The 14,662-nt window shown below is 47.9% G+C and overlaps 1 protein-coding gene across 1 annotated transcript in view; it reads left to right on the forward strand.

Moving 5' to 3' along the window:
• B4GALNT3 (beta-1,4-N-acetyl-galactosaminyltransferase 3) overlaps nucleotides 1–14,662 on the forward strand; it is a 919,815-nt gene that overhangs the window by 475,520 nt on the left and 429,633 nt on the right. Inside the window, exon 3 of the mRNA XM_086952836.1 lies at nucleotides 4,113–4,172. Coding sequence (XP_086808962.1) covers nucleotides 4,113–4,172 — 60 coding nt within the window. The remainder of the gene's footprint in view (nucleotides 1–4,112; nucleotides 4,173–14,662) is intronic.

A 14,662-nucleotide genomic window follows, 5' to 3' on the forward strand; every position in this document is an offset into this window, starting at 1 on the left:
TTTCAGGTCCCTGCCCGGTTTGGACAAAACGATATATTCTGTCTAGATGTTCAACCATTCCGGGCAGGGTCAACAAAAAGTTGGTGACCCGCCTTAGTCGTACTGATGCTAGTATTAGTCTTTCATCATTTCTACCGGGTACTGGATCATATCTACAATCCCCGAGATGGTCTTTTATTATATCGAAATCGGCTGATCGAGGCGTACGTTGTTGTGCTAGATCCCTGTAAGTCAATCTATGTACTTGTGGAGGTGTCTGGAAACCTATCGCTCCTCCGGACGCGCCTCCTGAGGCACTGCCTCCGAAGGGGTTGTTCGGGTGTAAAGTGGGAGGAATGGGTGCGGGAAGAGTTGGAAGAACGGGAGGAAGACCAGGAGGAACATTCGGAACGGGAGGAAGAGGTGGAGGAGTAGCTTGTCGCGGGGGTAGGAGCTGATTGTCTCGGGGTCGAGCGCCGCCAGGAGGAGGTGTACGCGGCGGTGCGGCATTAGCATATGCGGGCACTACATCATCTAGATAGGAAGAAAGAAAAATGTCCTTCGCTGTTTTGGGATGCATTTTAGTCGGGAGCATGGGAGGTGGTAGATCTTTTGGTACTTCCGGAGTGGCCTTAGGTAAACCTTCGGCCAGGAGAGGATACATACCATTCCTAAGGGTGTTTAGTTGTCTGTCTACTTGTTCTATTTTTACTCGGATACCTTCCTCAACTAATACGTTTTCTTGGGCCTTGTCTGGATCCTCTTTCCTTTTCTCTTCTTTTCTAAGTGCTTTTTCTATACGCCTATGCGATTCTTTACGCCATAATTCGATGGCATCTTTCTGTGACTGTCTGGCTTTCTTTTTTCGTAATGCTTCTTCTACTCTTATGATGCAATCTGAATCCCATGTCCCTGCAGCGGGCCATCTCTGATTCTCTGCTAGATCTTTAGTGTAGTCCACCCATAAATCGAGAAATAGAACGGCATCTAGGCCGTGCTTGTGGTACATAAAGTACCCTGGACTGTCCCTAGATGGGATGGGAACAGCTTCCTCGAGTACCCCTTTTCTAGTCTTCATCTGTCTTAATTTGGAAAACAACGGCATCTTAAAAATCGGGCTACTTAGTGCTTACTCAGATATGAACACAATGAACACAATAATCACAATAATGACGATCGAACAATCACTCATACCACGACATTTTGAGACACATTAAAACATTTTGACATGAATGATAACAATTAGAATGTAACTAGCTAACTGCATAATACTAGATACACTGCTCAACAGTGCAGACTGGATATACTGCTAAACAGTACAGATACACTGTCTAAAACAAGGCAGACCAGGTCTGTGTACCCAAACCTGTCTTGACCGGCACAACCTAATGCGCACGTCTAGATGCGTCCCCAGCAACGGTACTCACCGGGAAGCACGGAAACAGAAGGCCTCGGAAACCCTGGACTGGACTCGACTGGATTCGGACTGGATTCGGACTCGACTCGTGACGCAGACACTTCGGAACTTCGGAACCTGGTGGGCCTCCGTATATCTCGGATCTTGCTCTCTCAGCTAGGCTCTGGTCGGGATCCTCCGCACTTCTCACCGCCTCGTCTGGGTGTCGATTGCGGCCTCAGTCACCTCCGTTGGCCTGAGGGAGATACAGGAAATCCTGCGGGTACGCGTAGTTTCCGTCCGGCTGTGGCAGGGGGCTAAGCCTGCAAAGCACCTCCGGCAGGTGAGAGGGGGGAGGGGTCCCTGTTCGGGCGCCACTTATGTGGTAAAATTAATTACCTGGTACTGAATTTCTATGCGGTAAAGTCAATAAGAATAACTCATAATAAATAAGAGGCAAAATCCGTGATATTTGAGGTTTCTCAAAAGGGGTTTTATTCCTATAAAAGGAATTGGGTGATTAGCATATTGGCTCGAGCCAAGGTGGCATACCGTTCCGTCACCACGCAGGTTCGGGAAGGGACAGACTGACAGAGTCAATGGTAATATGCGAGTATGCAAGTATGCGACAATACATTATTGACAGGCATTCATATATATAGTCAATGCATTACAGTAAAGGCATATGCAGGAGGCGTAACAGCTGAGAGGAGAGATAAGAATGCATGTACGTAATACAAAAAGGCGTTACAATAGGCGTGCATGAGGGCGTGAACAAGAACGTCATTTAACATGATGTCACAAGTAGGCGGATCCATGAGTGAATCCGGCAGTGTCAGCAAAAACACATGGCAGAGATGCGCGCGCAGCAGTATGACGTGTAATGTACGTGTAACTTGAGGGGTGAAGGGGAACTTGACATTTAGCCCTACATGTGGAGACAGATGTCTGGATGTCAGATCAACCTAATCCCGAATCGTATCTAATATCTCATGTTTAAGGAACTGTATTATCTGGAAGGAAAAGGTCTCTCGGACAAAAGGCTATTCTATACTGACTGTGAGTGCGTGTATGAGCGTCTACGTGTCTGCATGAAATGCGAGGGAGGGCATGGGCCTACCATGGAAACAGAGCCATGAATTACTTGCATAGAGACAGTGGGGCCAAGCCCTTTGCTCTGCAGCTGGAAGGATGTTGACATGAAACTACTAGACAGGAATGTATTTTCGAGGAGTGGAGCAGATAATTCGAAGGTTGAATACAGTCTTGGCAGGCAACAGGCTGGGCCAAGCACCGTTAGCCGTACAGGAAGTAAGGCAGAGGTCACGGGTACAGATGCAAGCCCAGGTTTGAGATTCAGAGTCAGAAGGCAGGAAAAGGCTCGATGGCAGATTTCAGGGCCTACTTCGCCAGAGCTGAAAAACGTGTAAAGTACACTACATAAAGACGTTGGCATGGCATATTTAGGAACGGACTATTTGACCCATTCATGGGGGATCTGAAAGGGGACATGTTAACGTTGGACGCAAATGTTTTTGCGTCTTCATAGCTTGAAGGGGAGGGAACATACATGTACTTGTAGCGTGTACACGGAGTCGGTGGGGTCTAAGATAGGGGACAAAATCGATCACAAAATTTATATTACCTCAGACTGGCAAGGGGAGGCAGTGGAGTCCCACCAGGATAGGGGTGAGGTGATCGTATATCTTCAGGCCCGGGATGAGACATGGTATGGCATGTAATATCCCCTTCCCCTTAAAGATATTACTAGTGTGAAGTCTGAGCATTACCACCATCCATCCAGATGCAAGAGTGTGAGGACTTGAAAAGCAGTTCTGAAGTTGCTTACTGGAAGAAACAGTTTCCCCTTCTTTATCTGAGAGAGAGCTGGTAGCAGACTATCTTTCTTTTTTTTTGGGGACAATTTGTTCCTTCAGGGTAAGGTTGAGCTCTAGAGTGAATGCAACTGACTTTACATTCATTTAAAATTGTTGTTTTTTTTGCTAAATAAATGGAATTTTGTCTTGGGTGGTTGAGCTTCAGATAGGTACTGGACATCCAGGCCTGGATGATGTTCATGCAGTGTTTGAGGTGTTGGATGCCTGAAGCAGAGGAAACTTGTAAGTACAGTTGTGTATCGTCAGCATGTTGGCGAATCGTGATGCTGTTATTTATGAGAAAAGCACCAAACAGCTTCATGTAGAGCGTGACCAGTGTTCTGCTTCTATTTGGTGGTTTCATTGATGCTGTGCCCAGCACTCATAGCTTGCTACATATGTACCCAGAGTGTTAGATGCACAAACATTCTGCATTATTTTTTACCACACACATCCAGTCCTTCCATCAACATGTATATTGATTTCTCACATCCATAGGCTTTTTAGAAACAGTTACATGCCCTGCTCCAAGTAACAAACCGAACACACCTGACTTTGGGCAACTCTTCCTATAAAGTCCCTGCTTGCCAACTCTATGTTAGATATAATGCTATCCTGTATTTGAGAATTTACTATTGGAATGTTTTATAATTTACATTCCTCTCGTTAGTTGATTTGTCGTATTTATTGACATAATTTAACAACGATTCCTGATAGATTGTAGTTTTTTTGCAAAATAAAAATAGATTTTACTGAAGATTTCTCTTGAGATCTTGTGGGGTTTTCTGTGGCGCAAGGTTCTGTTAAACAGTTGCCTGGGGTGCAAGAACACTTTTTAAGTGGTCTCTCTTTTGTTTTAGGTTAGGAGCAACAATATGGGTCAGTTGATCTGGAATGCATCACTTCCATGGAAACCAGAGGTAAGTGGAATATTCCATTGTTCGTTTGTCTGTGTTAAAAAAAGCAAAAACAGGATAGCAACAGATCCACACTGGAGCACAGAGCTGTATGCATAATCGGCTATCTTGTTAGAAATTTCGCACTTTTCTGAAAGATAATTAATGATTTTGCTGGCTCAGCTTTTCTGGCAATGTGTTAAAGGGAGTTAATTTCAGGTAAGCAATAGCTCTTCCCTCTGCCGCTGACCTCACCATGTGAGGAACACTCCATTAGGATTTCGGCAAAGGGTGAGGGGCGGGGCTGTCAGTCCCAGACCCCACTCTTTTTAGGGCTCTTTTTATGGCTTTGCGCTACCACTGCTGAATATATTAATATATCTATCTCAAAAGAAGACTTACCCACCTTTTGTGATATTTCATAATCAGGCAAGTAACATCTAGGCAGGTAACAAGCCTAAAGACTCACGATTTATAAAGTTAAAAGTGGCTTTATTTTAGCTATCTCTTCCCTAAAAATGCCTCCCCATCAAAGCAATCAATGGGGAAAATAAATTCCTCTGTTTATTTTTTCAAATTCTCAAAATTGACCTCTTTCATATTTAGCAATGTTAGCATGTATGATATCAGACCACGCAAACGTTTCTGACAGGCTTGGATTAGGGTATGAGGCTATGAGGTGGTGCACAAGGGATGATCAGTCCTATTTAGTTATGAGATCCCCCTGTGCATCAGAGAGACGCCTTAGAGTTCATTTACCGCTGGGGCCTAGAGATGTGGCTGTCATTAGTGTAAAGTGGGAGCGCTAGGCCCTCATGTTGGTAAATGACATGCGACACGGACACAGTGGGGTACTGGGTGCAACTGACCCCGAGCACGTGTGCCTAGTCCTTTTTATTAAGCAGGGTCATCTGACCGATGACGCCTGTGGTGGGTGGGTGTTCAGTATGGTAACATGCTGAAACACTAGAACGCTGATTCAAGGTCATTACATCCCTCCCAAACTTGGTGAAAAATCAAAACCAAGGATAAAGTCCAAAACCTGCGTGAAAGAAAAGATACCCAAATTATAACATTGGACTAATGATTTCAAACGAGTCTCTTTGGCTGCTTGCACGCCGCAGGCAGTGTAGTTACTGCATCCAGGACCAACAGTCTGCCGTGGCACACCTCACAGTTGTTCGGCGTGTCCAGTCTTCTGTCTGCGCAGCCTGGACGTTGTTCTTAGTCTTGCTTTTACTTCGTTCAACTGGTGACGATGAGTAGTTGGAGAGAGAGAGATGGATGATATGGGTGTTGTCTGTCTTCTGGCTTCTACTACTCCGTCCTGGTTTTTGGTGATGTCTCCGGGCAGGCTTCAAAGTGTCTCTTGGCAGGTGAAAAGAGTAGGTGCAAACATCCTTCTCACTAGGATGCCCCTCTCGCCGGTGTTCTTCTCTCATAAGATGTCCGGGAGGCCCTCTTTGCCAGGCTTCCACTGGACTGGTGCTTTCGGTCGTGTTGCTCCACCATAGCATTCGGGCCGTGAGCGGGGCACTCCACGAGCCTCACCGTTGTGTCCTCAGTTCCACCTCAAGGTTACGTTGTTGACTCCTTTCCTTGCACATGAGGCTTTCATCCTTGTGGGTTCTGCAGACGTGTAGCTGTGGATCTGTCTCCCGTGCAGGACTTGCTGCCACTAGAGACCCTTGAGGGTTTTGCTTCTTGGTTTGCGACGGGCTGGTGTGGAGTGGTCAGTTCCTCAGCTTCCGGATGCCTGAGCACTCTCGCCATCCAATCTTCCGATCAACCCCAAAGGTAGATGTTGTCAACAGTTTAGCTTGCTCTCTTCTGCGATCGCCATGTGGATGGATGGCTCGTAGGTGGATGTCTTTGATCTGTGCTGTCGGTGCTCTTGCCAGGCCTTGTCCTCCAATGCACTCAGATGTTCCAGTGCCTGTCACCTTCCTTCTTTCCTCAGTGGCGGCGTGCCACTCTGATTTCTTCTCCCTTCTTCTCGCGAAGTAACCTGGACTGATCTCCTTTCATCATCTCTGGCCAGGCTTTCCCGTACAGCGCGCGCTCTCTGCACGTGTCTTCCTGGTCTTGTCCTAGTCCTAGGACACTGTCTTCTTTCCACTCTATTGCCAGAGTTAGCGTCGCTCACTTCACTTCCTCTTCAGTTCTTCGCTGCTAACTTGTGGTGTTGAAGTCCATTGGTCCATGTTCGCAGACCACGCCTTTGTCGAACTTCTCAGACCTCTTGCCGGTCCCCTCTGCCGATCTCTGGCAAGTAGGCTTCTTCGTGCGACCATCTGGCTGATCGGCTTTTTGGTGCGACCATCTGGCTGGTCGGATTCTTGGTGCAACCATCTGGCTAGTCAGCTTCTCGGTGCGACCATCTGGCTGGTCGGCTTCTTCTTTTGCGACCAGACTGGGTGGTCAGATTCTTCCGGTGAGTCTTCATGCTTCTGGTTACTGCGTAACCCTTTTTTCCTTCCGCCGCAGTTCGATTGCTTTGGCGCGAATTCTGGATGCGCTCTTCGGTTGCTTCCGTTACTTGCTGCTTTGGGCTAGTGCCGTCTGCACTGCTGCGCATTTGCGTCGTGCGCCTTCGCACTTCCTGTTGCCGAGTTTCAGAACCACCGTCGGTTCGTGTGGTGGTGCTCCTGTCTTCGCCATACTGCTGCAGCGACGACCTGTGGCCACCAGGCATCGCTGTACTTTCTTCCGATGTGGTTTAAGTGCTTCTGTAGTGTTTGCTTAAGTGCTTCTGGAGGGTTTGCTTAAGTGCTTCCGGAGGTTTGCGTCATCGCTCTGTCAACTTTCTTCTGGCTGCGCTCTTAGTTTGCTTTTCTTGGGCGCACTTGCTGCGCGTTCTCTGGAGTGTACTTTGTGGAGTTCCTGCACTCCTGGCGGGTTCCTGGCGTGTTCTTTGTGTTTCTGGCGCATTCTTGCGCTGCCTCTTGGGGTGTTTCTTGCGTTCCTGGCGCCTTCCTGCGCTTCTTGTGTTGCTGTGTGGCAGCTGGTATTTCCTTGGCTTGTTGTAGGCTTGTTTTTCTTCCTCAGTTACTTTGTACTGATGCGCCGTTACCTGGTGCCGAGTTCCTGTGTGTCCCTCGCTTGTCCAGTGTTGCTCCTTGACACTTTCCTGCGCACTCCTCCAGTGCCTTGGGTGCAATCTTTGCAGCCTCTTTGTGCTTCTCTTTTTCCTGTCCCCTATTCCTTTTATTGTTGCCTCCCCTCCATTTGGGCAACTCTCTGTGGCCTGACTCCTGTGTATGTCAACAGCAGCCTGGAACTGCCTCCGAGTGTGCCCCAGCTTTGTGCTTCAGTGTCCTTATTTCTGGTTATCTCAGCGTGTGGCAGCTGTGCTCTGGCTGTGTGTGCCTTTCCCTTTAGCTACCGGCAGTAGCTTGAAATGGCCACCAGATGGCAGGGGAGCGCTTCTACACACAGGCAGCCTTTCCTTCTTTGAAGGGCTTTCTTCGATTTCGTCTGCGCTGGGCCCCAGCACCCTCCCCGAGGCTGGGAGGCAAAGACCCCACGGGTGGGCTCCGGGCACCACTACTCCCGGTAAGCCTCCGATTGTCACTGGAATGTTCAGGCGCGTCAGCCTCGCGCTCGAGTTTGGCAGGGGAGGGGTGCTCTTTGCATTTCCCGGGCAGGGCTCAGCTCGCACACACCTCCGGGGGTATTCTGCCCCTCGCAGCAGGCTCTCCGCGTTTCTTTTGCAGCACGTTATTCCAGGCAGTCTATTAGCCTTTGAACCTTCGCGCCCCTCGCAGCTGGCCTCAGTCTTCACGGGCTGCGCAGAGGGGGCTACGCCGCAAGCCACTCTCTGTCTCCCCCTCATTGCTTGTTGCGCTGGGGCTAGAGCTGGAGTCTTTCACGCTGGCCGCTTTGTACGGCCACAAGCTGCCCGCTCTGCTCTCCACCGCCGCTGCCTCACGCCTCACCCGCTGCGCGTGGTGGGGGAGGCTGGGACTGGCGCCAGAGTCCGCTCGCTCTGTTGTGGGGCACAGTTGATTTCCCTCGCGGGGACGGAGGAGTGGGTAGCTACTCCACTCTCCCTCCCTTCGCAGTCCGCTCTACTCTCCACACGCGGGCACATTGAGGAGCAAGATGGCCTCCCGCTGACTTTGATGTACTGGGGGCTTGCTCACCTCTTGCTCGGCTGCTTCTTCAAACACGAGGGTGGGCTCCGCATGGACCTCGCCACACCCAGCTCCGATGCGGGTGAGCTCGTGGCGGTCTGCTGTTACAGTGGGGTCGCTCAGTCGCGGCCAACACGGGTGGGCTCAGCTTGGCCTGCACTTCCTCACGGTGGGGTCAGACTCTCGCGGTCGAAGTGGATGGGCACTTGCAGCCTCTCACCTTCGGGCCTCTTCTTCCACGCGGGTGGGCTCTGCGTTTGTCATTCTGTTGCGGCTGATGCGACTTCACCCGGGCACTTCCACGCAGGGGGGGGGCGGCTCACGCTGGGCGCAGGAGGTGCGGGGTAGGCTCCCGGTCACATCTTGATCTATTTGCAGGCCCGGGGTATGACACTCGACCCGCGGGCCTCTCAGCGGCCGGCGCCTCTTCACAGGGGGTGTCCTTCTGGCTAGCCAGCTCTCTCCCCCTTTCACCACGATTTTTCTTTTAGCTATGGCACGCTTGGCACAGCTTCCCCCTTGTCATCAGTGTAAAGTTGGTGAGGGCGCTATGCCTTCATGCTGGTAAATGACATGTAACACTGACACGTTGGGGTACTGGGTGCAACTGGCCCTTAGCACGTGTGCCCAGCCCTTTTTATTAAGCAGGGTCATCTGACCGATGATGCCTGTGGTGGGTGGGTGTTCAGTGTGGTAACATGCTCAAACACTAGAACGCTGATTCAAGGTCATTACAATTAGTACATCAGGTGGAGTGGCACCGGGGCTCAAGGGTGTGAGGTAAACATTTCACTAATTCTGTTTGCTCTTGTTACGATTGTTTCATGTAAAAGGTAAGTATCTCTGGGTCTCAGCCCTATTGACGGCATCTTTATCACTACTTAGCAAGCCACGTTACCTGTTAATTCTACTTTTTTTAGTTATGATGTGGGAACTAGGACCGTCATCAACTTTTCAAGAAAAGCCATTGGATACAATTGGGTTGGAGAAATCCAGATTTCATCCAGAACGCAGAATAGAGGTGAGCCTGTGAAACTTCCAAGGCAAGCCCTTCGGTATTATTGGCAAAGAATTTGCTGCGTTTCGGACTCGTCAGCATTCACTCTTGGTTTTATACTGGGCACACAGGGGCTACTGGGCCCAACCATGGTGGTTCAGGCCTTTTACTCCTGATGTCCTGGCGCCCAAGCTATTGTGGATCCCACTCTACTGGGCAAAATACTCCTTCTGCACTTGGCTCTCAGTGGTAGCTGTGTCGAGCAGTCAAGGCTTCCTCAGGGAGGATGTAGATCCAGGTGAGTGAACACAACTCATAACTCAAAATGCAAACAGTACGAGCAATAAATCAATGTCCTGCTACATACTGGTTTTTATATAAAAAGTAGTATTTTATTTCTTACTCTACATATGCAAAGAGTTGCAACATTCATATGCAAAAACGCAATCCCCTTGAGTCGGGACTCTAGTGGTCATCAGGTTAATCCCTGGCCCACCCCACTTCGTGTAACATGTTCAGGGTGATTCCCCATTTAATGGTGACCGCATCAGGGAATGCAAACTTATAGGCCATACTCAAGAGTTCCTTTTTGATGCTTCAGGTTTCAGTCAAAGGTTTCTTTGGTGCCTCTGCACTTTTGGCAGTGAATACCCCAGGGCTTCAAAGGCCTAGTTAAAATCTTACCTTTACCTGCAGCATGGAAGCATTCGGTTTTACAGCAGGCCCCCTCAGCACAGGCACTTGAAACCTCCAATCCTGCTCGTTAGGCTGATCGCAGTACACGCATCGAGCGCTCTGGAGTGGGGCGGCGGCTTGCTCCAGGGATTGCGCAGCGTCAAGTTTACAGGGATTCGATAAGTCAAGTTCTCCCTGGTGGGGGGAATTCAGTCCTTTGGCTCCTAAGTGGAGTCCCATGAGGACTCCACTTAGGAGCATCTCCCTGGTCTATGAGGGTCAGTCAGAGCAGATCCTTCAGACTCAGGCGATGGCCTGAACTCTTTGATGATTTGCTCCTGGTATCCTATGGGGTTTCCGTAGAACCTTCCCGACTCAATATAGACTCCTAGAGTGCAAGCACCCAGTCCATGGCGGGCCCTCCTGGCATATGGGGTTGTTGCTCAGGTTTGCATAAGTCCTGGCATGTGGTCACACAACTTCTTCAGCAGTGGTCCCCTCTGACATACGAGGTCACGGCAGCAAGGCCATGTGAGCTTGGTGCCCTCCACACAGTGTAAGATACTTGGCACAGTCTACGTCTACGTCGCCCTCTCCTGCCATATGGGGGGCGCCGAAAACAGTCTTGCACCCAGGCTATGGTATAAATTGTGCATAGCCGAATCCTCACACCTCACACATTCGGTCCTCACAGTAGGACTCCCCACTGGACTTCGCTCCCTCTAACGCTCTCCTCTTTCTCACAGGGCACATTGGTCTTGGCAAGCAGGCAGGAGCTTATGCTCCAGGCTCCAGGGCAGGTGGTCTTCATTTTTTCTCAGTGATGTCCCATCACCCAGCAGGGAGACTAGCAAGCCTTGACTGGTCACAGGCCGTAGTTTTCCAGTGCTTCCCCTTCTCAAACTGGCTGGTTGGTATATGATAATTGTATGGTGATTCAACCTCCCCTTCTTACATTCCTTTTCCAGAGACTAAATGTGATTTAGGGTCTGGGAATTGAAGTTTTATGTTGGGGTTCTGCTTCTTTTGAAGTGAGCACTTCTTTTTATCCTCATTCATGAAAGATGTCTGCCACAGCAGGCACAACTCCAAAGGTGATTTCATACCTGAATGTCAGCCACAGTGATATATCCATCAAAGGATTATCCCAGTAGCCCAGCCGTACTCTTTATGATTCTCTTATCAGCCTCATCTCCCTTCCCGAGATGTGTCCAGGCCCGTACTTGTGATCTAACAATCAAAGAGCAGTCTTTGGAAAGGTATAGTGAGTATTTTCCCTGTCCCTGCAGTTTATCCCCACCCAGTTCACAGGAATGCGGCAGTACACATATATGTATAGGGCAATTCCTCTCCTCCTCATGTCCTTGCCAGGCCGTCCTGGGCTTCCCAAAGTGGAACTGAGTGTCCTCCAAAGAATGTACCATTGCAGGTTGTACATTTGCAGGACACTTTCTGTTCAGCACTAATACCTCACTGCATTGTACCCTCACAGGCACACATGCATTCAGCCCACACACTAAGTCTGCCCGCCCTGTTCAGAACTGATGCTCTTCTATCTTAAGCAAGGGTGTGTTATTTTAAAACATGTACACTGCCAGCGTACGCATTCATTACGTGCACGTTGCACAACACTGCACCCTTCATGTATTATACTTCACGCAATCGCACATCCACCCAGTACATGATGTCCCTGCGCATGCACAGCACTACATCTCTCATATAATGTATTCCTCTCAGGCATACATACACCCAGTACAGTACTAACCACACATGTGCTGCACGGCACTGCTCCGTCCTTGTACTGTTCCCTTTCCAGGCACTAATGTACAGCCACTACTTTTGTGCCATGCAGCACTCCACATCTAGCTGATGCAGGCCAAGGATGAGTTAAGCACTTAGCATCAGAACTTCTAAGAAGGTGAAAGAGCCTGTAGGTCTCACTCCAGGGGCACAGGGTAAAAAGGTCCTGTTCACTACTTCTGATCCCTAAACGGAATGCTGCTACCTCGCACCACCTCTCTCTTGCTGCTTAACTCCTGGTGAAGGCTTTAGCCTTCCACCACTATGAGGGTAGCGCTTTGGACCCGTCCAACAAGACCACAATCCATGATACATACCTATGTCATGCTGCAAACTCATGATCAGTGTTCTCCTGTGACTACAGTTAAGCACTCAGTGCATCACTACACATCTCTTACCATGCAGAGGACTTTTCCGTCCCAATACAGGACTAATCACCTTACCTTTTTGTCAATGTTTCTCACACAGTTTAATGTGTGCTTAGCGCCTTTTATCAAAGTAATTAGGTCTCCCAATGAGAATTCATGCTTTTGCCTCAGGTTTAGGAACATGGTTGATGCAACACTTGTTTGGATCAAAATAGAATCCGACAAGATCACTACACGGATGTACAAAAAGGACACAGATAGGAACAATGCACTTCTATTCCAGAGTTTTCATCCGCCATCTTTGGTTAGGAACTTACCATATTCACCGTTTTTAAGAACACAACACATTTCTTCAGAAACAAGCATTTGCACTGACACCATGACAACTCAAAAGGCGAACTACATGGATAAAGGATACTCTGAAAAGTTGTTAGAGAAGCACCAATCAAGAGTAATGTCTCGAACTAGAGAAGATGTTCTAGAAAAAAGACCTAAAAAGGTATCCAATAGATCAGAATTCGTCTCTAAATACTCCACAGTGTCCACTGTAATCAAAAAGATCATTCACAAGCGATGGGAATTGTTAGAGGAACCAGACATCAATGGTTACTTCAGAAAAAAACACTCGTTGCATTTACAAGAGCCCGGAAGTTGAAAGACATTTTGTCAACAAAGAAGACTAAGATTCGAGGCACCAAACTAGGCACGACGAAATGTGGGAATTGTATCCATTGTAACAACGTCATACCAGGGGATACGCTACCACATCCCAAACAGGAGAACACATTAAATTGTCACAAACCTTTGATTGCAATTCACTCATGTGGTGTATGTTATTAAGTGCCCCGGCGGTTTACTATACATTGGGAAAACAGAAAGGAAAATGAAGACTCATCTGACAGAACACAAAAGCAGAATTAGAAATAAGAACATTAATTCTAGTTTAGCAATCCATTGGGAAGAAAATCGCCATACCATCGCACAACTGAAATTCCAAATCATCAAACACATGAAGGAAAGTATAACTCTAAATTATTACTGCAGAGAGAAGCATTTTGGATAAAGAGATTGAACACCCTTATGCCAACAGGGCTCAATAATAAATTCGAAATGTCATGCTTTCTATAATTTACAATTGCATATATCACCAGCATATGTATTCATTTGACCTATGCGAACATAAGCACCAATAAGACACATGCTGAGGAGACTGGTCTAAATAATGTTTTTCATGAAATGGACTGCATATTTCATCATTGGGATGGTGTTGAATCACATATTGTTTTGCATATATTTCTTTTTTTTGGAAAACAGATTTTATTATTCAAGATTACACATATGATGCAGATCTCTGAACCCCAGAGACAACTGCTGCATAAAGATACAAAAATTGAGTTTGACCATTTTACATTTTTAAAACAAGGAGAATATAAAAATCAATACAAATAAAATCAAACTTTCTAAACAACCACCCTCCCCCCCCGCCCAGCGCACCATCCACTTGTTCCGGAGCAGCGTAGCACTAATTTAAGCTGCCATTGGTCCACACAAGAGCCTACTTTCAACAACCCAATGTCTCACCAAGGAATCATGGGCGACCCACTATGTAATGCGACAAATAGGAAAACCCCGAAGTAAGGGACCCGGGGAATCACCCCGGATCCCGACCTCGGGTCGCCCGCAACGGTTCAATCTCCAAACCGTGGTAATCTGCCCAGCGCCTCCTGATCTTATAATGCTTTCGGGGACATCCTATAGCTTCAGAGATAGGGAGCTCCAAGCCCATGCAAAAGTCCAAACGATTTTTCCAAGCCGAAACTGTATGTATAATTTGACCACGTTGACATGCTGAAACTATTTTTAAACACGCCATGATGTTGTCTGTTGTAATAAATAGGAATGTCTATTTGGAAACATCAATCCACTCATAAACTTTAAGACTTAAGAGGAGTACACCGCATAGCGAATGGCAGTTAGTGTTGTTTAGGCATGATGGCATGACAGATTAGTGAACATTCATTTGACCTATGCGAATGTCGAAGGGTTTTCATGGTCACCAACCATAGCGCAACATCAAGGTTTTCCTTCTGTTATTTCGATGTCTGGACCGAGAGTTTACGTCGCGCGTTCACCAGAGGCCTCGTAGCACTCACAAGTCTGATTTTGAAAGGGATATTCTATTCAAGAGTTGGTCGTCGATTGAGATTTTGGCAATGAAATTCAGATTCCTCAATAGCATCGATTAATTACATACTCTGAGAGATGATATACAGTGAGTTTGTTATGACCGTGTGAACCCATTCCAATATGGCGTACACACTAAGCAGAGGTTGCGAGTCTCGCGAGACTTTTAATGTGTTCATATGCTGAACGCCGGCAAATGTACAAGCATGGCTAATTTCTTTCGGAAAGGAGGCTGTCTGTGGTGCTGGAACAGGCTTGCGTAGGAAAATCGGGACAACGAACGACGTGACTAAGTTGAAGGTGAGGGTTGTAGGTTTGCGCGCAGATCCCATATTATTTTGATGGTTAACACAT

Source organism: Lissotriton vulgaris, chromosome 1_2 (assembly GCF_964263255.1).
Source record: "Lissotriton vulgaris chromosome 1_2, aLisVul1.2, whole genome shotgun sequence".
Taxonomy (NCBI): Eukaryota; Metazoa; Chordata; class Amphibia; order Caudata; family Salamandridae; genus Lissotriton; species Lissotriton vulgaris.